Genomic DNA, 24,833 nt, shown 5'->3' on the forward strand with positions numbered 1-24,833 from the left:
GAGCGCAGCAGGCAGGGTCTCACGCGTGGCTGCGGGGCTCAGTAACGATGTTCATTGCCACTCGGCTCCATATCTGGAGCTTCTCCATGCAGTTTTACAGAAGTCCCCAGCCTGCATCACCTCTGTGCCTCCAGTGCCTGCGTGGAGCAGGTGCTCAACAGGTGTGGGTGGGGCTGAGCGGGGCACCCTGGAGGGCTCGTACAAGAGTCAGGGTCCGAGGCACAGGGCAAGGAGGGGATTGGGTTCTGGGCCACAGAGGGTCTGAAAGCCTGGGGGAATGGGGTAGGGGGCCACCACCGGCCACCCACCCTCTCCTCTTTTCCTGTGGCCTCCCAGGAGGGAGAGCCAGGTGTGGGAGGGACTCAGCAGCACGGGGAACGCCTCACCAGGTCTCGCCCGAAGGCCTGGGACAGAACCATCTCCTGCTCCAGCTTCTTCTTGATGTACTCGGCCGACAGGACCATTCCCTGGGTGCCGAGGAACAGAGTGGGAAGTCGACGGCAGGCCTCCCGGTGGCCGGCAAAGCCACGGGGACCCAAGCTCATCAGCCCCGTCCCACCCATCTCCTCCTTGGATACTCATAGCCACCTGGCTCTGGAGGCTGGCGGACACCTTGGCCACAGAATCCCCATTTCACAGATGAGAACACTGAGGTTCAGAGGCAGCAGTTAGGCTGCTGCTCGGGGTGCATCCCACATCAGTGTGCCTGGCTTTTTTTTTTTTTTTGACAAGCAGAGTGGACAGTGAGAGAGAGAGACAGAGAGAAAGGTCTTCCTTTTGCCGTTGGTTCACCCTCCAATGGCCGCCGCGGTTGGCGCGCTGCGACCGGCACACCGCGCTGATCCGATGGCAGGAGCCAGGTGTTTATCCTGGTCTCCCATGTGGGTGCAGGGCCCAAGCACTTGGGCCATCCTCCACTGCACTCCCTGGCCACAGCAGAGAGCTGGCCTGGAAGAGGGGCAACCGGGACAGAATCCGGTGCCCCGACCGAGACTAGAACCCGGTGTGCCGGCGCCGCAAGGCAGAGGATTAGCCTAGTGAGCCGCGGCGCCGGCCAGTGTGCCTGGCTTTGAGTCCCAACCCTGCTCCCCATTCCAGCTTCCTGCTAATGCACTTTTTGGGAGGCAGCAGATGCTGGCTGAAGGACTTGGGTCCCTGCCACCCACATAGGAGACCTGGATGGAGTTCCTGGCTCAGCCCCAGCTGTTGGGGGATGAACCAGTAGGTGGAAGATCTGTCTGTCTTTCTCCATCCCTCTGCGGCGGGTCTAACAGACATGGGTGTGATCGCTTCCCAGCTCCCTCCTCGGGCAGGTGGGCCACCCTAATGAACGCACACCTCTGACCAGCCTCCCGCAGTGAGTGGGAGGAGCCCTCCCAGCAGCAGCTGTGGATGGCGAGGGCCACAGGCCCCCAGGAGCCCGTGAGGCAGGTACCTTGTGACCCAGCCAGGTGCCGTGGTGGCCTTCCACGGGGAGGCGCTCAGCATCGCCCGTCAGGTCGGTCAGGGCATCCTTGGGGAGAGAGGAAGCAGGTGAGGAGGCAGGCACACCCCGGGGCTGCGAGCGCACCAGGGCTGTGCAGGGCCGCAGGCAGCGTACCTTGGGGGACAGGGTTCCGCGGATGCTGATCACCACCTTCTTCTTGTCATGGTCCACTGCCACGTAGAAGGGAGTTTCGTAGACCTAGGAGGTGGGCAGCTTGTGAAGCTGAGTGGCCCCGGGATGGGGCCAGATTTGAGGATGATGACCCAAGCAGGTCTCTTTCCTAAGCAGGAAATCTGTTTCCAGAGGCTACCTGGTTCCTGACACCCGCCAAGCTGCTGGAGCTCCTGGGGGGGTGGGTGTCACTGTGAACCCCTCCCCACAGCCCTCCCAATCCCTCTCTGCTTGGGGCAGCCCCAGAACTGCCTGCCACCTGCTGAGCTAGGCACCCTTGAGGTCTAATTCCATCTTTCATCATTTCTTTTCCCCCAAAAGACTGGCTCCCATACCTAGGACAGAGTGCAGGGTTGGCAACCTAGCCCAAGAGGTTGCAGGCCTGAAGGGGGGGGGGGGTGAAAGGGGAGAGGGCCCACCCAAGGGCATCCTGGAGGCTACAGCCAGCCAGTGCTGGCCCAGGGGAACACCTGTGGCACCCGAGACCCCGAGCGGCCTGGTCCTGAGCTCAGACCCCGGCGCTCACCGCGTCGTGGCAGGATGTGTAGACTATGTCCACCGCAGTCATGTTCTCGTCCAGGAAGTGGCGCCGGATGGCGATGGCGTTGCAGCCGCAGCAGTTGTCTTCCTCGATGGTGACCCCAGGGGCGAATCGGGGCCGCGCGGGGCATAGGCAGCACCTGGGGTGGGCGGTAGAGGGCTCAGGGCCAGGGGACCCTGGCGGGGCAGGGAAGTTTCTCCTCCATTCCAGCCCCACTCTCTTGCCCCGCAATGTGCCCTGGCTAGGTCTCCAGGGACTGCACATTACCAAGTCTAAGCCAGTCAGTACCCAGCCCTTCTCGTAGCTGACTTGATCCCGTGGGTCCCTCCCTCTTCCTAGGCCTCTGACACTGGCCTCCTCTTCCCTCGGGCTACACTCCCTGCTCCCTGCTCAGGAATCCACCTGGGGCCTGCTCTGGCCCTCCGGCCGCTTCCATTCAGCTGCCCACACATCTCCCTCGAACGCCCACCCGGCCCGCATCCCCCCAGGAAGAAGCCCCTGCACTTGCGAGTTAAGCCTCTGGTGGGCACACCTGGTGGGCTCTGCCTTCCAACTCAGAACCAGCCTCCAGTCAGCCTCGGTGGCCTCCCTCACCCCTGCCATTATCTCTGGCTCCACCCCAACTCCCTCGGCTATACTCACCCCTCCACTCTCAACCTAGCTGCACCTGACCCTTTTAAGAAAGGGTCACTTAAAGCCCCACAGCCATGCCCTTCTTGCCCAGTACAGAAGCCTGAGTCCTTCCGAGGGCTGAGGGCCCTGCCCCATCTGGCCCTGGCCTCTCTGACCTGTTGCCCACCCCCCTAGCTCGCTCCTCTCCAGCCTCCTTGCCTGTCCTCAGACCAGAGTCGGACACATTCCTGCAGCTCTCTCTGCTGAACACTGCGTGGCTCGCCCCTCACTTCCTTCAGGTCTCTGCTCAAAGGTGATGTTACAGTGAGGTCCACCTGGCCACCGCCCAGGCACAGCCAGCCCTGCCACAGTCCCCTTCCCACCCCAGCATCCCCATCCCGACCAGGCATCCGCTCCAACACACTGCGGCTCTGCTTGTCTGGGTACTGTCTCGGCAGTGGGCTCCCCAGGCAGGGCTTGTTCTGCAATGGTCATTGCCAGGCGCCCAGCAGCCTGCCCACACAGCTAAGCTGGGCACCCAGCAAGGGGGTGCAGCTGCCCTGCAGGCCACCAGAGGGAGCCAGCTCCCAACAGATGGGGCACCAGGAGCCTGGTATCACATGACCCCAGCCTGCCAGGGGACAGCAGGCGACAGCTGAGAATTTATGAAGACTCTTGGATTTTGGTGATGCTGAGCAGTTTGATCTCACTGGGAGCAGCACCTGCGGGGCTGTTTCCTCCTGGCAGGGCGAGGCCTCGCTGAGAAAGCCCAGGGTTAAGCCAAGTGTCCAAAGCCACTGGTCTTGAGGTGAGGGCCAACACAGGGCGAGCGTGGCTGCAGGCCCTGGGGCGAGCCCACTGCCCATATACTTGCTGCCAGGTCAGGTGAATGCGGGCCTGGGTCCTCTGCCTCCCACCTCAGCTGAACCTGGGATCAACAGCAGGAGGATGGAGACATGTTTAGATCCGCACTCTGGGTGTCACTTCCAGGCGGCAAAGGCCTGGAGGGCGCTCAGCCATTCTGGGCCTCAGTTTCCCCCCCTGTAAGAGTGGGGTGCAGATGGCTACTTCACTAGGCTGGCCTGAGACCAAAGATACAAGATGCAGAAAGGGCCCAGCACACAGCAGGTGCTTAATAAATGTTGGTTGCTCTTCCCTCCAGAGAGGGCAAGTTAGTGATCTGAGAGCCAGGCAAAGCCACAAGAGCAGCAAGGCTGGGAGCCCAGACATCCTCAGGGGCAGTGCTCCCACCTCAAGGTGAGAGGCTGGAGGCCACAGGCACCTGATGGCCAGTCCGGCCTATGACACCTCTCCTCCCATAGGAGGGAGACGGATCCCATGTCCAGGGTGGGGCTAGAGCCCAGTGTGGCCTCCAAGGTTTGCTGGGCCACGGGGCAGGCCTGGCTGGGGTGGGAGAATTACTGCCAGGTACAAGGTGTGGACCCCACCAGGCGGGCAGCCCCCCTCCTCCACCCGCAGCGGGAACCAGGGCTGCAGTGGACAGGCCAGGATGCTGAGAGGCACGTCCGGCCCTCTGGCTGCACGTGGCACATGGCTGACACGCAGGCCTGGGCCTCAGGTCTGCCTCTCCCTGCCTCGCAGGTCCCCGCCGGCTCTTCTGGGGAGGGACTTGGCTGGGCCCTTGTGGGGTCTGAGGACTCTGCTCTCTGTCTCTCTCTCTGGCCCTGTGAAGTCTGATGCAAACACTGCCTCCCCTCCTGTCCCTACAGCAGGAGACAGCCCCAGCCTGCACCTGCTCCCCATATTCTGAAACACCCTGTGACCAAGGAGGGAACGGAGGCTCCTCACCCGGCGCGGGGCCTGCCAGCTCCCAGGTCGCGTCTGGGCTGGGACTCCCTAGGTCATGGAGAGGAGCGCCGGGCACATGCAGAGGACAAAGATAGGAAGGGGACATGACAGCGCCCCAGCCCTCTGGGATCAGCCACTGGGGGCAGGGGGAGAACAAGCTCCTGGGAACCACCTGGGGGGCGTGGCTGCTGTGGCCCCGAGGGCAGGGAGGTGTCGGGGATGGAAGCTGCCCTCCCAGCCAGGCAGGCAGCTTTCCGGAACAGGTGCCCAGGGAACTGTCCTCCTTCTGCCTGCCACGGGTTGAGGCGGAGACGCCAGGGGAGGGAGGAGTTCTTCCTGGAGCCCTTCTCTGGCCCACTTAGGAGAGCAGGGAGGGCCCAGGGGGGTGGAGTGAGGGCGGGGCCAGGCTGCAGGTCAGACCTGGGGCGGAGGCCTCTCCCACTTCCTTGGAAGACAGTTGGAGTTTTGAACCAAAGGAAGGAACTTCTGGTGCCTTTCTGGAGACCTCTTGGGACTGGGCCTCACTACCACCCAGTAGCCCATGCAGTCCTCGCCCCAAATCGCACCAGCAGTATCCCCATTTCATAGATGAAGAGACAGGCTCCGCGGCATAGCTCATCTTGCCCAAGGCTGCAGGTGCCTGAGCTGGGATTCAAACCCCAGAACTGGGTGAAGGCCGGAGCCTGCGGGACAGGCGACGCAGGACTCCGGGCTGAGCTCCAGCAAAGGCGCAGAAGAAAAGCAACACAGGCCCCGGGGTGGGGGGGAACTGGGGGCAGGGCAGCAGGCCCAGCCCGATTGAGGGGGTGCCTCTGCGGGCACCAGCTTCATGATCTAAGCCTGCGGCCGGGAGGGCAGGCAGGGTGGCGGCAGGGGCGTGGGGGTCGGGTACTCACGAGCAGGACCGGGCCAGCTGGCAGAGGCCGCAGGCCGGCTTCCGCATCAGGTACATGGGCCAGCCGTAGGCCGCCAGGGCGAAGAGCATGTAGTAGCAGACCTCTTTGTAGCGCAACATCTCTTGCTGGGAGACACAAGGCGGAGGGTGCTCCCGTCAGCCCCAGGGCCCTGCACTCCCTGCAGGGGGCGCCTGCCACCCCCTTCCCCCCAGCAGCAGGCTTCTCCCCCCACCCTCACCCCCCTGCCTGCCGTGGCCCGCCTTGGTGGGGAGGGCCTGCTCCAGGGAAGATAACTGCGTTTCCCTAATTATCTCCATACAACCAGGGCACACATCCTCTGGGGACCCATCCTGTTGCTCCAACCTTGGAATTAATGATTTGGGGACAGAAAATCACTTGGAACACTGGATTGATTTCCTTGCCCGTTCTCCCCGAGAAGGGGAGAGAGTGAGGGGCTCACCCTGCCTCGGTGCTCAGGCCCTGGGAAGGAGCCGAAATGTAAGCCTGAGAGGTTGAACGGAAGCCCTGGGCCCTGTGAGGTATGGGGGTGGGTGTCCAGGCCTTGGGCAGCGGGGCAGGCCACACTGGGCAAGGAAGCAGTTGCCAGATTTCTCTGGCCCTGGGGTTCTTTGTAAGCACAGGGAGACTCCAGCTTGACCCTCAGTCCAGGCTCCCAGGGCTGGGGGAGGGTGTGTCTGTGGGGATGGAGATCTCTCTGCAGAAATGTGGGAGTCTGCTGGGCTGCGGGGGGCAGAGTGTCCCAGCAAAGGGTTCCGGTCGGCCCCCCAGGCACCCGGTGCCCCAGCACTTAGAGGGAATTAGTCAGCTTGTAAAAGTTAAGGAGGGCGATTAGTCATCCTGTGAAGTGGAAAAGGTAGGCCTCAACCAAGGCCCAGAGCGGAGGAGAGGCCCTGGGCCGGCTGTGTCTGCTCTTCAGGAACGGGCTGGGAGGGTAATTATCCCGTCTGTGGCAGGAGCTCCCTGCCAGCCGGGCAGGGCGGGCGCGGCCCTGGCAGCCTCTGCCAGGTAGGTAGCAGGCAGGTGTGGACCTCAGCGCCTCTGCCTGCTCCTGGCCCCTCCAACCTGGTCAGGTGGCAGGCACCAGCCGGGGTGAGCCAAAGCAGGCCGTGGTAAGCAGAGATGGCTTGTTTGGAGCACCTGCTGTGGGCAGGGCTGCTTTGAGAAGGATTGAGGTATCCCAGGGCAGCCGTCTGCCACCGCTCACTGCATTAGCCCGAGGCCTGGGCCGAGGCTGGCCGGTCATCTCCCACCCTAGCTCCGGCTGGAAAGTGTGCCACATGTCATTTTACAGCTACAGGAACAGGCTCGGAGGGGACGAAAGGCTTGCTCAGGTCACAATGACAGGGGGCGGAGTTGGTCTGCTTCCCCGGGAAGAGCCGGTTCTCCCTGCCTCTGGCCGTGGGTTCCCTCTGGTCTGGGGCTTCCCCCAATAGGAGGCACCACCTTTCCTTCTAACAGCCTGGGTTTCTATGGAGGGAGCGTGGACCAAGTTCTCCTGCTAGAAAACCGAGACGGTCACATGCTTTGTCTTCTGTAGAAGCGGCGCTCACCCTGGCAGAGACCTCGACAATTTCAAAAGGCCGGGTTCAAACGTTCCTGGGCTTGGCCGTGGGGTTCTGGGGTGTCGTGTGCAGAACCCGCATGATGCTGGGGTTCTAGGGGGACTGTGATCTGAGAGAGCCGCTCTTGGGAGAGCCGAGGGGGCCAGGTCAGGAACAGGGCAGCCGGTGTTCCAGGAAGGCAGGCAGATGGTTGGCTCAGGTCACGCTGGCAGAGAAAGGAACTAGGCGGGGAGGTGGGAGGTGACCCCTGACTCACCGAGTTCTTGAGGTCGAGGTACTTAGTGTTTCTGGTCACTGGCATCCCAGACAGGAAGGCCAAGATGTCATTGTTCGCCTGCAAAACAGGCATGTGAGGTGGGGCATGTGGCCGAGAAGGTTGGGGGGCGGGGCGTCCAGCCGCCAGGCTCCGCCTGCTTCCCAAAGGCCTGGGGTCCTTCAGTCCTTCCCACTCTCCCTGGTCTGAGGTTCCCCCCTTTCTCCAGGCGCACCCTCATCACCCAAAGCACCATCACTCTGCGGGGAGGGGATTTTTGTATGAGAAGCCAAGAGACCCTAATGGGGACTGCCCGTTGGCTGAGATGGAGCAGTAAGTACAGATGACCCTGTGATTATAAGCTCTTGGGGGGTCTTCCCTGGCCAGAGGTCTTCTCTGGTCACTTAAGTGGGGGCCCATGGCATGGCTGCTGCAGGGATGTGCTGGGGAGGGGACAAGGAACAAGCGGGAAAAGGTGACCTCCAGGGCCCAAGAGGGACCATGGAAACGAAGGGGCTGGATGGAAGCTGGACACCTGTCGAGCCCACAGCAGCAGCAGGGCCTGCAGAGAAGCCCTGGGGAGAAGGGGTAGCGCCGGGCACTCACCTCGTCCAGCACGGCGTTGCGCTTGGCCCGCTGCCGCTGCCGGAGCAGCACCAGGCCGGCAATGATGTCGGATGGCACGATGTCGAGGTCCCGGAAAAACTCGGCGAAGAGGTAGGCGATTTCCGAGTAGGCATCCTACAAGGTCCAGGGTGGGGGAACAGAATAGGGGAAGAGACCAGGTGTGAATCCCCCCAGGGGCAGGCTCACCTGGGTGGTTCTAGCTGGGCCTGACCCCAGCGGCCCTGTGCAGTTGTGACCCTCAGAGCCCTGTGCTGGGCTCGGGGCACCTGCAGACCTGGCAACAGCCATGTGGGGCACCACTGACCTCTTCCCACACCCCCCTGGCCCTGGCCTCTCCTCAGAGGCCACACGGCACGTGCTGCCTCCTATGCCCAAGTGAGCCGTGCCTCTTCTCTGGCTAGTCTCTGGCTGCTTCTACCTGCCATCTGTGACCTTGGAAGGGCCCCCTAAGGGCTCTGTGTAGCCTCCTGGTCTCAGGCCCCTTCTCTGAGCTGCCCACAGGCTGTGGGGGCTCGGCAACCCCGTGATACACCTGAGAAGGGGTGTGGATCACTGGGCCGGCCGCCCTACTGGCTCCCCTCCAGGTCCTCGGCCTGCGGACAGCTGGTTTCTGGGCCTCGGGGCAGCAAGGCAAGAACGGAGGCCAGCCATGCTGACCGATGAGCTCGGTGACTTCCTGCCTCACGCCCACTGAAGTTGCAGCAGCCTCCCTAACCTGTCTGGCGACGCCCTAGCAGGAGCCGGTCCTATCTCACTGCGTCCCACCCAGGAGTGTCTGACACTTGTCAGAGGAAACATCAAGGGTCAGACTCCAATGCCTAACGGGGCCGCACAGAGCCAGTTACTTCTCAGCTCCAGCTGACGGGCCTGGGGAGATAACAGGTCAAGGTTTCAGATACTGGTGTCTTATACAAATTCTGAAGCAAAATAGCACAGGCTGATCCCAGCATGCTTAGGACTGAACCTGGGCCCTGCGCCGTCCCTGCCCAGTGGGGCTCCCCCTCACCGAGATGCTGCCTCTCAGCAGGCTCCGACAGTGGCCTGGCTCTGCCCGTGAGCCTGGAGGGGTGGGTGTGCCCTCCACGAGCCCTGGCAGGCCCAGCCTCCATGTGCCAGGGGATTGCTCCCTGCCCTCTGCACGACCTGCCTGAGGCCTAGTCTTGGCTTTGAACCCTGAGACGTCCCCAGAGGGACTCGTGGGGTGCTCCCCTCCCGCCAGGGAACTTGAGTGTGTTCTTGCACATGCGTGCTCACTCTTTGGCTCACCAGGGTGCCTGGTGGGAAGGAGCCACAGAGGCTTCCTTGCGGGGCACTTTCCTGCCTGCCCCAGGAATGAATGATCCTGACCTCGGTGCCAAGTATGGCCCCTCTGGCCACTGCTCAGGGCTCCCAGGGGCTGTGCGCTGTGCACTTGACAGTTGCTCTGCTCTGGTGAGGTGCTGCTTTTCTTCGTCACTGGGTTTCCTCTCCCAATCTAGACTGCAAGCTCTGAGGGGGTCAGAGAAAAGCCTTCACAGCTCTTCCCCACCCAGCTTTGCCAGAGGAACAAACGGCCCCCAAATTGCAGCCATGAGTGCAAGGAAGTGACTTCCCAGTACTTACTGACTGGGAGTCCTTCGTCCGCGTGCAGCACAGGAACACTTTGAGCCGACGCGACCAGCTGGTGGCCTGACCCTCCTCTAAGCGGTGCCTGCAAAGGGGACAGTCGGTATGTGTGAGGTCAGAGGGCTACACCAGAAGAGCCGGGGCCCAGATGTTATGGAAACAGGCTGGCCTGTTCCCAGGCCCCCTCCAAAGTCTGGGGGAGAACAGGGCTCAGACCCAGCCAAAGCTGGGTGGCCAGTGACCTGGCCGTTGGCCAGCAGAGGCGGTCCCTGGGGGACTCCTATTGGCCTAAGCTGTTGGCTGGTGGGTGGGGTGGGGGGTGGCACACTCCACGGCATTTGGAAGACTGAACACTGGCATCCCCTGGGGCCGATCCGTAGCTCAGGTGCCCAAAGGCTCAAGCTAGAGCCATGGGAGATGTCAGCAGGTGCTGGGCCTCTCCAAGGTCTCACTGCAAGCCCTGGAACAGACCTGGTGGACACACCTGCTTTTTCTTGGGAAGGATGTCAGATGCGCACATCCCCTGAACTTACAGGAAGTGTGCAGGGCTGAATGAGGGCTGCATTTCCCAACCCCTTGGGCCGGTTATTGAAGCAAGGAGGGGCTCCCACCCCCTCTTCTGCATGGCTGCCCCCCAGCTCCCAGCCCCCATGGGTCTCACCCTTCCCATGGGGAACCACGGTATCCAGAGTCTGCAACCCCAAAGGCAGAGCAATGGGCAAAGAACACCACAGAGGTGCCTCCAACGCTGGATGCTCAGAAGTCAGTGGGCTTTCAGCATAAACACAGCAGGCCCAGCGTTAGAAATGAGGGGTCGTCTGGCCTGCGTGCCACATGTTGGCCTGACGGGGCGGTTAGGAGGGGAAGGGGAAGGTGGCCCTCGCAGGCATTCAGCCACTTAACACCCATCAGGAGTGACAGGCTGGGCCCTCCTTGAGCCTCTTGGCTCCTCTACTGTGGCTGAGGGTGGCTCTCAGCTCTCATACCCTGGGTCCACAAGGCAGTGGCCGCCTGGAACAAGACAGCCAGTACAGGGTCTTCTGGGGCTACAGGAGGAGGTTAGGAAAGGCTACAGGAGGACTGTTGTCTCCAGGATCTGCTGTCTTAGGGACTTAGCTGCCTTATATCCTAAACCAGGATCCTACCTCCTGGGCCATTACAGCTGGGCCCCTGGCCAGATGAAGTACTGACACTTTACTGCAGTACCCTTCACATACACCAGGGGGCAGATGCCCTTAGGAATGCATGTGAGAAGGTGTCAGGTTCAGCCTAGCCATCAATAAGGCTGTGGACAAGGGAGACAGGCAGGCACACACTGAGTCTGGACAGAAAGTCCAGGGATCCAGCAGCCCTGCAGCTCCCTGAAGGGAAAGGAAGGCAAACACTCCTTCTGCAAAATCCCAAGGCCAAGGCTCCCAGGGAGCAGTGCTGGGAGTAACACCAACCCACCCCACCCCTGCCACCCGTCGCCACACCCCAACAGAGCTCACTGGAAGGACAAGGGGGCAAGGACACAAACAGCTCTGTGACTTCCAAACCCCAAAATAACTCAAGAGCATGGGCCAGCAGGGTGCTGGCTTGCAGATGTCCTTTCTAGAAAAACTGCTGGATTTAAAGCACGGAGGGAGGGCACGTGGAGAACAGTCTGAGAGGCGGTCAGATTCAACCAGACCCGAAGCCCTCCATGACGGCTGGAGAACCCACGGCAGGTGGGAGAGCCGGTAAGCCCCAACGCCTCCTGCTTCTCAGGGCCTGGTGACCACAGGAGAGCTTTCTGATGGCCACGCAGTGAGTGCCAGCCCCAGCTGCGCAGGCACTGTCCGCCCGGGGCCGCAAAGGCAGCCACCCCGCACAGGCAAGAGTGCATGCTCAGAGTGATCAAAGTCGCACAGAGGCGCCCACTGCCGTGAGGGACCTCGGCTCCAAGCCTGACATTGTGGGCTGGGAGGTGGCCAGACCAGGCGCGGGTGTGGCTCTGGCTGCAGTGCCAAGTAGAACGTGGAAGGGCTGAGGGGAGCCAAAAGGGAGGGCGCAGGGTGAGGGCCTGGGCCGTTTCCACGCACATACTAAGTCTGGACAGAAAGTCCAGGAATCCAGCAGCCACCTTCCCCTTCCCCTCACACCCGAGGCAAGGGACTTGGAACTCCCCATCTGCAGAATGGGCCTCACCACTGCACGGGGGTTGGCGAGAGCGTCAGATGGCCCGAGTACAGGAAGGGCTCGGTGCAGGACCTAACAGAGCCTGGGCTCCAGCCGCAGCAGCTCCTATGACCCTGTCTGCTGCCCTCTCTCATTTTCTCTGCCACAGCTCAGCTTTCTCCCTTCTGTAAAACGCCATACAAAACTCGCCCCCTCCAGGACGTACGCCTTGGTTAACCCCCTCCGACCCTTGAGTCCTGGAGGCAGCCTCGCCTGGTGTTTGAGCAATGGTTCTAAGGCCAGACTGCCTGAGCTAGCCCCCAGCCTCAGCACGTGTTAGCTGTGCAACCTCAGGCAAGTAGCACAACCGCTCGGCACCTCAGGCTCCCCAGCTTTCTCATGGAGTTGCTGGCTTGGTTTCTGGATGTGTCCTGCAAGTACTATCACTGTTACTGTTCGTGCTGCTACTGTGTCAGCCTGTTGTCTCGTTTAAGTCTCTTTTTTTTTTTTTTTTTTTTTGACAGGCAGAGTGGACAGTGAGAGAGAGAAAGAGAGAGAGAGAGGTCTTCCTTTTCCCGTTGGTTCACCCTCCAATGGCTGCCGCGGCCGGCGCACCGTGCTGATCCGAAGCCAGGAGCCAGGTGCTTCTCCTGGTCTCCCATGGGGTGCAGGGCCCAAACACTTGGGCCATCCTCCACTGCACTCCCGGGCCACAGCAGAGAGCTGGCCTGGAAGAGGGGCAACCGGGACAGAATCCGGAGCCCCGACCGGGACTAGAACCCGGTGTGCCGGCGCCGCTAGGCGGAGGATTAGCCTATTGAGCCGCGGCACCGGCCCTGAGCCACGGCACCGTTTAAGTCTCTTAAATGCCTTGTCCACCTCATGAAGCAGGAACTGGTATCATGCCTGCTTCATAGACAAGGAAACTGAGGCAGGGAGAGGTTCAGCCCTTCACTGACGGCCACGGCTCCCATGGAGCTGACATGCAGCTGGGGAGTGCCAGGCAGCATTGTGGAGAACAGGAACTCACCTCTGCCCACCGGTCAGCAGAGCCCCGCCCCGGGGCTGCCCGCCCACCCAGCCAACTGACCGCAGGTTGTAGGTCCGCAGGTTGCGCTGCCTCCTCTTGGTGGCTCTGAGCTTCACAAAGGTGCGGCCCGTGGGGTCGAAGACACAGAGGACGGTGATGCAGACGCTCAGGATGACCACCCAGTTGCACACGACCATCCCTGGGGGCAACAGGTGGAGGTGCTGGGGACCTCTCCTTGGCTCAGTGGCTCGGAAGGAAGGGGCACCCACCACTGTCCCCGGGCCCCGTGCGTAAGGCTCAGGAGCCCCGACTATGTACATGGCCAGACTCTTGGGCGGCCATGACCCTAAGGCCCACCCTTCCAATGAGGTGTGCGGGAGCCTCAGCTGCTGCCCTGGGCAGCTCTGTGCCTGCCGCCGCCCACCCGGACCCAAGGCCTCTAATCCCACGGGGAAGGAAGCAGACCCACCCCGACCCCACCGGTGCCCTCTGGCAGTACCCAAGCTCCTCCTCCTCTACACAGATCCCCCTCCTCCACCCCAGGGCTGGCTGGGGCTGTGGTGGGTCACACCCGACATACCAAGGGTGACATTCTTGGCAGTGAGGTCGTTGCAGGAGGTGTAGTACTGAGTGAGCCAGACGATGCCCACAATGGCGTAGATGAACTCGATCACCAGGATGGCTGCGAGGAGAGCAGGCCCTGGCTGAAGGAGGGCCACCATCTGCCACCAGGGAAGGGCCCAGCAACCTGGCCCGGACCCTCCCCCCACGGGGCCTCCAGCTGGGCCAGCAGCAGAGGCAGTGGTGGTGGGTTAGCATCAGACTCCCCACTCCCCCCTCTGCCGCACAGGTCCCAGGCTGCCCCATCGCCGTTCTGTCCTACCAGCCCCTGCCTGGTCCCTCACACCCTTCACATCCCTGGCGCCTCCTTCAGCACGTGGCTGGGAAGGCGGACGGGTGAAAGGCATCTCCCTATGCTTATTTCAGGATTTTACACTTGCATCCTGAGAACCCACACGTCTTAGGTGAGTTTCCTGATTTCTCTGGGGCAGGCAGTAAAAAGGAAATTCAAAAGTCTTGGCTATACTGGCAACCAAGAGCGCAAACACTGGAGCCAGCCGGCCCAAGTTCAAGTCCCAGCTTGGATGCACACTTACTAGCTGTGTGACCTTGAGAAAGCCAATAAACCCCATGGGCCCCGGCTTCCTCATCTGTGACCTGAAGCTGGTGACGGCTCCTCTCTGGGAGCTGACACAGGGCTGGCTTAGCACTCAGAAGCATTCCCTGGGAAAGGCAGGGAGACAGGGCGCAGGCTTGTCCTGAGGGGAGCTGGCCCAGGCCCCTGTACGACTTCCCAGGAAGGCAAGGGTCACAGAGCAAATGCGCTAGGAGAAACACACACGACCCAGAAAAGGAGCTGGCAATCTGGAAAGGGGCATGGAGCAAGAATTAGACCTCGTGTCCTTGGGTCTCGGGAGCAGCTCAGCTGTGTCAGCGCTGTGCCACCGTAGTCAGAGACAACGCGAGGAGAATTCAAAGAGTTCATGGAAAGTGGAATTAAAAGATAGGTTTATTTTGGTTCGGAAATTTTGAGAGGCCGGCATTTGCACTGCAGTGGATAAAGCTGCTGCTGGTGATGCCGGCATCCCATATGGTACCACTGAAAGTCCTGGCTGTTCCACTTCCGATCCAGCTCCCTGCTAATGTACCTGGGACAGCAGCAGAGGATGGCCCAGGTGCCTGCGTCCCTGCCACCCATGTGGGAGACCCAGAAGCAGCTCCGGGCTCCTGGCTTCCACCATCTGTGGAATGAACTGCAGATGGAAGATCTCTCTGTCTCTCCCTCTCTCTGTCACTCTGCCTTTCAAATAGATAAATAACTCTTTAACTTTAAATAAATAATCTTAAAACAAACTTTTTTAGTCACACACAATGTGGGATCTTCAAAAATTTCATGGGAACTGCATATTATTGAAAAAATTAAGTATGGATTTTTTTTTTCTTGCACCAAAATAAACAACTTTAATTCCATTTGCCAAAAACTTTCTGCAGTACCCTCCTACATGAATGTATGGGTGTGTTCCAATAAAACTTTATTTACAAAAAACAGTGGCCTGGAGCCGGCCACATTCAGAATGTAAACCCCAGCGTCTCAGAGTCTCAGCTCCCTGCCGTACCCGCTGCCAGCACAGAGCCCGGCCCACAGCACTCACAGCAGTGAGTAGAGGAGGAGGGTGCAGGTCGGGGTCTGGAGCAGCCCCCCACCCGAGGCGGGTGGCCCTTACCCAGGCGCACGTAGAGCACGTACTGCATGGAGTCGCGGGGCTCTGTGTAGAGGATGCCCCCACGCATGCTCAGCCAGATGATGGCCATCTCAGCGATCATGCAGCTCAGCAGGATGCCCAGGTAGCCGCGGCCGTGGTCCACCAGGTTCAGGGAGCAGGCCTCGTGCGGGTTGTAGACCAGGCCGAAGAGCACCACGGACAGGATTACAAACCTGTGGAGAGACCAGCAAGTGAGGCCTGGTGGCCTCTGCTTCTTGCGCTGAACCCGGCAGGCAGGCCTCCTCCTAAGACCACCATCCCCGGCCTCGAATGCCTCCAGGGCACGAGCAACCAGTGAAAGACTCGGGACAGGGGTGAGAGCTGGGAACCCAGCCACCAGTGCGTGGAGGCAGCAGCAGCAACTCCCCGCGTGCTGGGGTCAGGCGCAGCGGTGGCCCGGAGGGGTCGCTGGGCTCCACCTGGGTATGGCTCTAAGAGGCACCAAGTTGCAGACACCTCCTGGGGGCTGGGTCAGGACTGGGCCCAGGCAGGGAGAACAGATGGCTGCAGAGCTTCCTCCCAGGCCTCTCGGCCCGGCCTCCCAGACTTACCAGGTGGTGTGCAAGAGGAAGAGGAAGATGGCTGGCAGGACCAGGTCATCGCTGCCCACAGACCAGCGCCGCCGGAACACCACGATCCCGGGCATGGCTGGCGGCTTGGGGAGGCTCAGCGGGCCTGGCGCTCACCTCCTGGAAGGAAGCACAGGACCCTGGAGCTGCGTGGGGTGGGGGAGGGGCACAGCACCCAGGGCCCCTGCATTCCTGGGCCTCTGGCCAGTCCTAGGTGTGACCAGCAGCATACACGTCTTTGGCACTCACCTCAAGTCCACGGCCCATAGCCCAGGGACCTCCCAGCCACTGGAAATACTGACTCAGTCCTGGATGGGACCCGCCTCCTGCCCTATCCACCACCCAGAACCAACACAAAGGACCCTGACAGCACAAGACTGGCTCCAGCCTCACCCGCAGGTCTCTCCTGGCCCCCGAGACTGACGCCGCCTCGGTTGCCCCAGCAGTAACTGCTCAGCTCCGTCCAAGACCTGGGCTCATCCCCTCTTTCTTCCTTCATGGGATCGGTGTGAGCCTCTGCCCCCAGCCCATTACTGCTTTGCTGCAAGCAGACCTGGCCCAGTGCACATGGTCCTTTGGGATGGGGTGGGGGCTTCCCAGACTAAGATGGAGCCACCCCTCGGCACGAAGCCCTGCAGGACATGGTGGGAGGGGAAGGGGGCTAAGGCCTTGGGGACAGCGGGGCAGGACCATGCTGGGACCTCAAACACGGCACACAGCAGGTGCTCAGGAAGTGCCAGTGGGATGGGGGTATCAGTCCCCTGCTTTGCTGCAGCCCCGTGAGCCTGCTCTCACTTCCTTTCCTGGCCTCTCCTACAGAATCCCCAGCCACACCCTTGCCTCTAGGGAGGGTAGGACCAGGTGGGGCCTGGGGGCAGGGGTGTGCCCCTGGCTGCAAGGGCGGTGGGTGAGCCCAGCAGGGTAGCCCACCCTGCTCCAAGCAACCTTCCCTGCCCGGTTCCCAACTCTCAGGTAGTTGGATTCCAACTGGCCACCAGCTGGTTCAGAAAGGAGCGCCTGGGGAAACTGAGCCCCCTCCTGGAAACCCAGGAAGACTCCCTGCTGGGGGTTCCTGGGAGATACCCGGGAGGGACTGAGGGCAGCCATGTGCCTGACCCCTGCTGCGGGGGTGGGGTGGGGTGGGCACCCTGCTGCTAGGCAGCTGCCCCCCGGCGGGCAGAGGCTTACAGGGCACCTGGTCCAGGGGCGAGCGGCAGGTCCTCCCGTCCCCGGTGATGACTCCGGGGGAGACGCGTGTCCGCGGAGACCGGCAGCACTTGGGAAGGAGGCGGCCAAGTCTTCCCCCGCCAGCGGGCACAGTCCTCGGGGCGGCCAGCATGTCCGGCCCGGTCCGTCTCCCTCTCCCTGGCCCCGGTGCAGCCACTCCATCCGGCACTGCCAGGGCTGCTCCTGTGGCGGGTGAGCAGCGGCGGCGGCCGGCGGGCGGGCTGGCGGGCTGGCTGCGGGGTCGTGCCTACTCCTCCCCCCGCCTCAGGAAGTGACATCATCCCCCTCTCTCTCCGAGGAGGAGTCGGAGCCTGGATTCTGGGAAGCCAGGAGGATGGAGAGAGAGGGAGCCTCGGTGGTGGGGTGGCCGGGGACTGAGGGTCCACGGACTGCAGGGGCTGGGGCTTCGGCAGCGTCTGTAGCCGGCAGCGGCGGACAGAACAGAAATCCCGGCGTGGGCGGGGGCCAGCGGGGCCGGGGCGACCCAGAGCTGCCGGCCACTGGTGTTGCTGCCGCCGCCCCCTGCACCAGGTGGCTCAGGGAGCGTTGGGTGGGACGTGGGGTGGGGCTGCCCGGAGCCCCCTCGAGGGAAGGAAATGTGTGGAGCTGTGGAGCAGGAGAGACCAGCGTGGCCCCAGCAGGTGTAGTGACTCCCTGCCCTGCCCCAGCCAGGCGGGGCTGGGGAGGGGAGGGGCTGGCTTGGCGGGAGGGATCTGCCACCTGTCCTGCTCTGTCAGCTGCCTGGGATGGTCCTCCCCAGTCATGCTGGGGGGCCGCTCGCCGGCCCCAGCCTTCACCTGGTGGAGGAACCTGGAACTGGATACACTTCACCACCCACAGTCTGACTTCAGGCAGGGAGAAGGGCGCCCAGCTGCCATCGGGCTCCTGCAGAGGAGGCTGCACTGGCGAGTCACCGCAGTGATGTGGCCAGGCTCCGGGCAGCCAGCCTGCAGCCAACGCCAGGTCCCGTCTGAGTGCCATGTGAGCACGCCGGGCACCTTGCTCCAGGCCCGGGGACCAGGGTGGGTGCTGGGGCCCGCCCCCACAGCAGGTGTCTAGGCACAGAGGCAGGGAGCCCAGGCCCAGGAGGCAGGCTGCCTGGCTTCAAACCCAGGCTCCAGCACCTACCTGCTGAGTGACTCATGAGTTGTGCCTCAGTTTCCTCAACTGTAAGATGGGATTACTCTCACGTCCCATGTCCTAGTGAAGCTCACATTGGGGAGACATCTGGACGAATGCCAGACCCCATCTTGGCCAGGGGGAGTGCGTGTGAACCCCCTGCTGGCCCCTCCCACCACCAGTTAGTGGCCCCTCCAGCAGGTCACCAACAGGTCAAGGTCTGGGACGCAGGCAGCAGGGCCCGGCTGCGTGCAGCTCGGGGGGATGGGCCAGTCCACTCTCCCTGCACATCCGTAAATCTCGGGGCTGCTATTTTTAAGGGCCTGAAAGGCATCCTTTCTCTCGGGACCCCAGCCCATCACAATGGGGGCCTGTTCGCCTGCCTGCTGGGGATGTGAGTTCATCTGGAGGAAACGTCTGGGGGCCGGGATGGGGAGGGCAGAGGCTGCTTCCTGGCCTGAGTTGCCACAAAGCGACTCCTCTTGCTGTCCCCGCCTCGGGCACGGAGTCGGTGCCCTCAGCAACCCCAGGCCAGTGGGGCCTCTAGGATAGGCCCCGCACCCTCTCCAGCAGGGGGCACAGCCTCTGGCTGGGGGTCCCGAGGCCAGGCGGGTGTGACCAGGGTGCCAGGAGCCCCTCGGATGGCTGCAGTGATGCAAGGGCTCTAGGGGGCCTCTTCCTTCCCCACCCACATGGCCCAATTTCCCTGCTGGTGATTCAGACCTCCGGGTTAAGTAGTAGACATTCTGGGAGTTCCTCTTTCTAAAAATGCAAAGCCCTTTAAAAAAAAAAAATTTAAGTGCACATCTGCCCCCTATTTTACAAATCCTCGCTGGCTCCCTGTGGCCTGCACAATAAGGTGAGGGGGGCCTCTTTCACCACCAGGCTGTGCACTCCTGGGCCCGTGCCTCGCCTTCTCTGAATCCATGCTTTCCTGGCTCCCAGCAGAAGACCTGCCCCAACCCTCAGGAATGCAGGGACAACAGAGCACAGTACAGAGCTGGCCCTGGGCAGGCTGGTCCCTTCTGGCTGGGGACAGCCCCTTCTCACACTCTGCCCACCCTCCTCTTCCAACGCCCCCCCCCAAACTTGCTTCCTAAGAATACTTCACGGGTAGGGTCCATGCTTTGGTTACCCCAGTTCCTCTGCCAGGCAGAATCCTACTCCTCTTTCTAGCCCAGACTAAAGTCACTTCCTCTCTGAAGCCCTCCTGGTATGGCCCCCACCCACGACACTCCTCTTGGGGGACAAGATCTGTCTGCAGCACATCCCTGGTCCACTGTCTCACAGTTAAGGGATCCCTGCCTGTCCTGGGGCGGGGGGCCAAGGGTCATCTTCATGCCCCTCCAGCACCCACTGCAGGGCTGGGCTCTGGTCCCTCCACCCCACCCAAGCCATCTTTTCATCCCCACCTGAGCAGTGGCCCAGCCTGCTCAGCACAATGCCTGTCCCTGTCCTAAGGGCCCAGGCGAGAGCACCCTCTCCTTCTTAGCACCTACCCCTACCTCCTGGGGAAACACCCTTCCTTCCTGGCTGCCAGGCGAGGCTCCCCATGGTGAGCCATGGCCCCCTTCCATGGGGTTCCGCTGTGATCACCTGTAAAGTGGGGACAGCGCCACCTCCTGAGGCCGGGAGGGCTCTGCAAGGTCCTGGCATACCCCTAAGTGTCCGCTGGAGCAGCAGAGCCCAGTGACTTCTGAAGACCCCTCTGACGCGATTCATGATAGGGCGTGGCCCTGGCAGGTAGTCTGGGGCTCATGGTGGCTCTGCTGACCAGCAAGGGCTGCAGAGAGCGATTTTAAGCCCGGACTGGGCAAGGTGCTTTGCCCTCATCCTAAGGTCGGTCCCCAATGGATCTGGCCTTGGGGGCAGGGTTCAGCAATAGGGGTCCCCAGTGGGGCTCCATGGGTCAGGGAGGGAGGGAGTGCTGGAGCAACCCCGTGGATGCTTCCAGAGTTCGGGCTGGGGCTGATGGGAGCAGAGGGCTCCCTGCCTGCCTGCAGAGGGGTCACGGCACCTGAGTGCCCACCGGAGACAGGATGATGTGCTTGGCCCATCATCTGCCCATCATCTTGGCCCATGAAATCTGCCCCCTGGCCAGAGGTGGCCTCAGACACCAGGGCCCAGGGCCGGGCTGGGGGTTGAGCCTGAAGGAGGAGATGACAGCCAGTTTGGGGTCACAGGGACATGCCTGTGAGTACTGACGCCAGTTGAGTACTTCTTAGGTCCCCAGTCCTGGACTCATCACTTTCAGTCCCCGCAGAGGTAACACAGGTGACAGTGTCACTCATACCAGAGAGAGAGCAGGGGATGGTGAAAAGCGCATGTCTAAAACCAGGCTTCAGGGCCAGCACTGTGGCACAGCAGGTTTAAGCTCCGGCCTATAGTGCCAGCATCCCATATGGGCGCTGGTTTGAGTCCTGGTTGCTCCACTTCCGATGCAGCTCCCTGCTAATGCACCTGGGAAAGCAGTAGACGATGGCTCAAGTGCTTGAGCCCCTGAACCCACATGGGAGACCTGGTAGAAGCTCCTGGCTCCTGGCTTCAGATTGGCTCAGATCTGGCCGTTGCGGCCATTTGGGGAATGAACCAGCAGATAGAAGACCGCTCTCCCTCTGTCTCTACCGCTCTCTGTAACTTTCAAATAAATTTTAAAAATTTTAAATAAAATAAAACCAGACTTCATCTGAGGCCTGGCTCTGTCGCTTCCCGGCTATGTGGCTATGTGAACCTGGAAAAGCTGCTGGACTTCTCTTCCTCACTTCTGAAAGGGGGACGAGCAGAGTTCCCACGAGGGTCAGGGGTCCTGCACTCAGCGAGTGCTCAGCAGGTGCGGCCCCTTCCAGCCTCGCCACTACTGCCGGAGCGGAGACTAAGGCTCAGAGGAAGGCTCAGGCCCTGATGCTCCTTGCAGACCAAGTGACAAGCAGGACAGATCACTCTGCCACCATCCAAAGCCCACACCTGCTGGTCCCCCTGGACTGGACCCCGGGGCCCCTACCCCGATGTGGCCCTGGTCACGCTGTCCTACAGTGACTTAGAAGGGGTCTCGGGCCCGTCCCATTGTCCTCGTGAGGAAACTGGCTCCCAGCTCCTCTCAGCACGTCCCTCCCTGTGTTGTCATCACCCGGTACTGGACATAAAGCCCCGCAGTCCCCAAGCCGGCCTACTTCCTGGGGACACCACGGTCAGCAGAGCGTACATCAGGGAGCCAGGGCCAGATTCCTTCTCGTGCTCGGAAAGATGCATAACCCTCTCAGAAGCTGGCAACTCCACACGAGCTCCCTGGCTGGAGATAAACCTGCAGGGAGGCGTCAGCCACTTGGGGTCCTGCTGGCTGCTCTTAAGCCTGCAGGCAGGTGGAGTCCCGGGCACTCTGCAGCCAGTGTGGCTAACGACAGGAGGTTCACAGCCCAAAGCTGCCTTCCTGGGTCCCCCTTCTGCCCTCCCCTGCTGAGGCTGAAGATGGAGCCCGGTCCCAGACCAAGGGCAGGACAGAAAGCTGCGGTCCCTCCAGGCTCCAGTGAATGGAAAGAGAAGGTGGGGGAATGAGCCAGTTGCACGTGCGAGAGTCATCAAGGCCCTCACAGTTGCTTCCTGGCGGCCAAGGGGAGAGGGGAAACTGGCTGGGCTCGAAGGGCTGTTGTAGTTCTGCTGGGCGTTGTCAGCTTTGGTGTCCTGAGGGGAGAACCCAGGACTCTCCCTTCCTCAGCGCTCTCAGGGTTCCCACAAGAGTGCCCTGAAGTCGGAAGGCACTCCCAGACAGCCCAGGGGCACCTGCTCTGCCCTCTTGTCTGCCCAATTCTGGGCGCGTCTATGTCGGCTCTGGGGCCGGCCCAGGCTGCAGGGGGTTGTCTGAGCAGGGCAAATGACCACAGCGAGGTTAGGCCCCCGCAGGCTGCCCAGGGCACAGGCTCCAGCCCGGCGGGGATGGGCTCACCCATACAGCTCACCACCTTGCCTAACCGGGTACTGACTCCAGCCAGGTGCGCACACAGGCTTTCGTTCAATTCCAGCCCCTTCACATGGCAGCTGTGCGACTGTGGTCACTGCTTAACCTCTCTGTGCTGGCATCTGAGGCCTAAACGAGAGGGCAGAGGGAGGGGATAGATGTGGAAACCAGGATCACTTGGAATAACTGCAGGGGGTGCTGGGGGGGAGAGGAGCCCAGCGCACCTGTAGGCTGGGGCCTGGGTTGTTTCCCTTCTAACACTCATGTCAGCCACTTGCAAACATAAACTCACTTAATCGTCCAAACACCCCTGGGAGGGAGCAGCTGCTGTTACTCTGCGGGCAGGAGAAGCAGCCGGGCCAGGACCGCGCAGCCTCGTTCCAGAGCCCACGCCTTAACCTCTGCACGCCCCTTCCCAGGTGTGCGATTCAGTGAAATGCCTGTCCTGAAACCCATGAGCTGGCCGCACACTCCCCTCACGGAGCGACTTTCCTGCCCCCCAGAAGGCAGGGCCCTGGGCACCGCAAAGAGCTCTCTGGGTCCTCAGAATCACAATCGCACCATCACATGGGACAGCACTGGCCCCACTGTTCACATGAGGGAAACTGAGCCCAGAGGAGTTCCACGGGACAGACAGAGGACACACGGCTAGAAACACTGTGTCATCATGCGAGAGGCTCAGAGAGGAGAAACGTTTTCGCCAAGCACCCGGCGACCAGGCCATGGCTCCGGGCAGCCTCTGAAGCCGGGCTCCTGGCCTCCACGCACACAGACGCCTGCCTGCTCTACCGTGAGCGCCCCTTCTCTTTCCCAGCTCTGCAGCTCCCTGAGGGAGGCCGCAGGGCTGGCCTCAGAAGGCACAAGAGGGAGGAAGGTGACAGAGAAAGCACATGTGGGCTGGGGGCTGCGTGTGCCACCAGCCTGTGCCCGGCTGTGTGCCACCCAAGTGAGGGCTGTTGCTGTTCACATAGCAGCTGTGCCAGAGCAGACGGCAGAGCTGAGCCTGCCCAGGGCCAGGGCAGGATTTCAGCGCGAGCTGGGTCCTCACATGCCCAAGCCCTGGAGCGGCCAGGGGGCAGGACAGGGATGCCACTGTCCTTTGTTCCCTGTCTCCTGGGTCAGGCTGGCCTTGAAGGACCAGGAATCTGCCTCCTACACCCTTGCTATGTGCCCACCACTCAGTGGTCCTTGCCACAATCCCGTGGGTATGGTGGGTCCGGCTGTTCCCATGTCCCAGATGGGGAAATCGAGGCCTGGAGAGATTATATAACCCAGTGAGTAACCAGACTTTGAAGCTAGGTCTGCCTGCAACACTCTCCCTGCTGGCAGGAGACTCCTGCCCACAAAGGAGCCACCTGGGAGCCCAGCACGGAGTCCCAGCAGCCCAGGTACTGTGGCTAAGCCCCCAGAAACAGTCCCACCAGCTACTCAATCATGCTCATTTTTTTAAAAAAACTACACAACACTTACCACATGCTGAGTACCATCGCAGGCCCACAGAGACTTCCTTCTATAGTGTAACCCTTTTGACAACACTGTCTAGCAAATGCCTTTCTTGTCCCCATTTTATGGATGAGGAAACTGAGGCTGAGAGGGCAGGGAACTCGGCCACCATCACTGAGCTGGCAAGCGGCAGAGCCAGGGCCCTGGCCCTAGAGCTCAGGCTCCAAGCCCCTCCCCACAAGCCTCCACCAGGGCTCCATGTATCAGCGAGGCCGAGCCTGTGGTTTCTCACGCTAATTATTCTCCACGCCTCTACAAGGAGCAGAATTTGCCATCTGCCACCGGCCCTGCCACTGCCACCAGCCGACTCCCTGGGAATCAAATGGGGCCTTGGGTTTCCTGCCAGTTGTTCGGGGGGGGGGGGGGGGACGCTGGCTGCTGGGGGACGAGGCGTGGGGGACCCTGGAGGGCAGCAGGACCCCTCCTTGGCAGCCAGGCTGGGCCCCCTCTCCTGGGAGAGGCTGCAGCTGGGGCTATGCCAGGGCTCACTCAGTCTTGGCCTCCGACTTTTCTCCATGGCACAGGAGTCCCCAGGCTCTGTCCAGGCAAAGTTCTTTGTGAGTTCTTCCTTGGAGACTGTTTATTCTCCTAAAACCAGGACAGGCCAGTGACCAGAGGTGGCCCGGAGTGGCCCAGAGGGGCGGGCCGTGCTGGGGTCTGGGATGGGCACGGGTGGCTCAGGCCTACTTTCCTCCACACCAGGTGCCTCCTGCCTGTCTGTGGGGACGGCACAGGCGGGCGGCACGCAGACACGCATCGCCGGCTGCGGTCCTTTCCATACGCCCCTGTGGTTGTCTCACGCCCCTCCTGCACCTCCGAGTCGTCATCCCCCTCTCCCTTGGGAGACGCAGAGGCCTGGAGGGTGGTGCCACACACACACACACACACACACACACCCCGCCGACCCAGCCGCTGCGCTCCCTCCAGCCCTGGGTTCCATCGCTTCTGGTTGTCTGTGACCAACACTTCTCTGAGCTTCAGTGTCCTCATCTGAGCAAAGGAACAAGGAGAGCATTCACGTCGCGGGGAGTCAACAACGACATCCCAGCGCCCGGCTGGCAGAAGGCAGCAGCTGCATTCCCCTTGCGGGATTAATCATCGCACCCTTCTCCTCGCTTAGCAAGCCCCTGCAGCCACGTCCAGCCCCCCCGGCCAGAATGGCCCCATTCTCCTCCCCCCGGTGACCTGGCTGACCCACACCTGCGCCCACCCTCGCCCGGTCTCCCTTCTTGGCCAGGGACAGAGGATTCTTGGAGGAGCTCCCCTGACACACGAGGCTTCAGAGCCCCGCTTTTTACCCACAAGCCAGTGAGATGGGCAGCAAGACCCGCAGGACAGCACGGGCCTCAGGGCCAAGGCCGTGCGGCTCCTAAACAGCCAGAGGCCT

General features: G+C 61.7%; 1 protein-coding gene across 3 annotated transcripts in view; it reads right to left on the bottom strand.

Moving 5' to 3' along the window:
- The window catches only part of DAGLA (diacylglycerol lipase alpha), a 46,149-nt gene that overhangs the window by 9,045 nt on the left and 12,271 nt on the right, over positions 1–24,833 (bottom strand). Inside the window, exons 1-13 of one of the 3 annotated variants that reach the window (XM_062196038.1) lie at positions 16,841–17,082; positions 15,628–15,765; positions 15,038–15,249; positions 13,333–13,434; positions 12,813–12,951; positions 9,581–9,668; positions 7,958–8,092; positions 7,355–7,432; positions 5,516–5,640; positions 2,184–2,337; positions 1,601–1,684; positions 1,436–1,513; positions 387–467 (exon numbers count right to left, since the gene is read on the bottom strand). In XM_062196038.1, coding sequence (XP_062052022.1) covers positions 387–467; positions 1,436–1,513; positions 1,601–1,684; positions 2,184–2,337; positions 5,516–5,640; positions 7,355–7,432; positions 7,958–8,092; positions 9,581–9,668; positions 12,813–12,951; positions 13,333–13,434; positions 15,038–15,249; positions 15,628–15,722 — 1,371 coding nt within the window. In that variant the 5' untranslated portion in view covers positions 15,723–15,765; positions 16,841–17,082. Of the gene's footprint in view, positions 1–386; positions 468–1,435; positions 1,514–1,600; positions 1,685–2,183; positions 2,338–5,515; positions 5,641–7,354; positions 7,433–7,957; positions 8,093–9,580; positions 9,669–12,812; positions 12,952–13,332; positions 13,435–15,037; positions 15,250–15,627; positions 15,766–16,833; positions 17,083–24,833 lie in introns of those variants that run through there. The other 2 variants (XM_062196037.1, XM_062196039.1) reach the window with 2 other exon arrangements.

The sequence above is a fragment of the Lepus europaeus genome, chromosome 7 (genome assembly GCF_033115175.1).
Source record: "Lepus europaeus isolate LE1 chromosome 7, mLepTim1.pri, whole genome shotgun sequence".
In the NCBI taxonomy this organism is placed as follows: domain Eukaryota; kingdom Metazoa; phylum Chordata; class Mammalia; order Lagomorpha; family Leporidae; genus Lepus; species Lepus europaeus.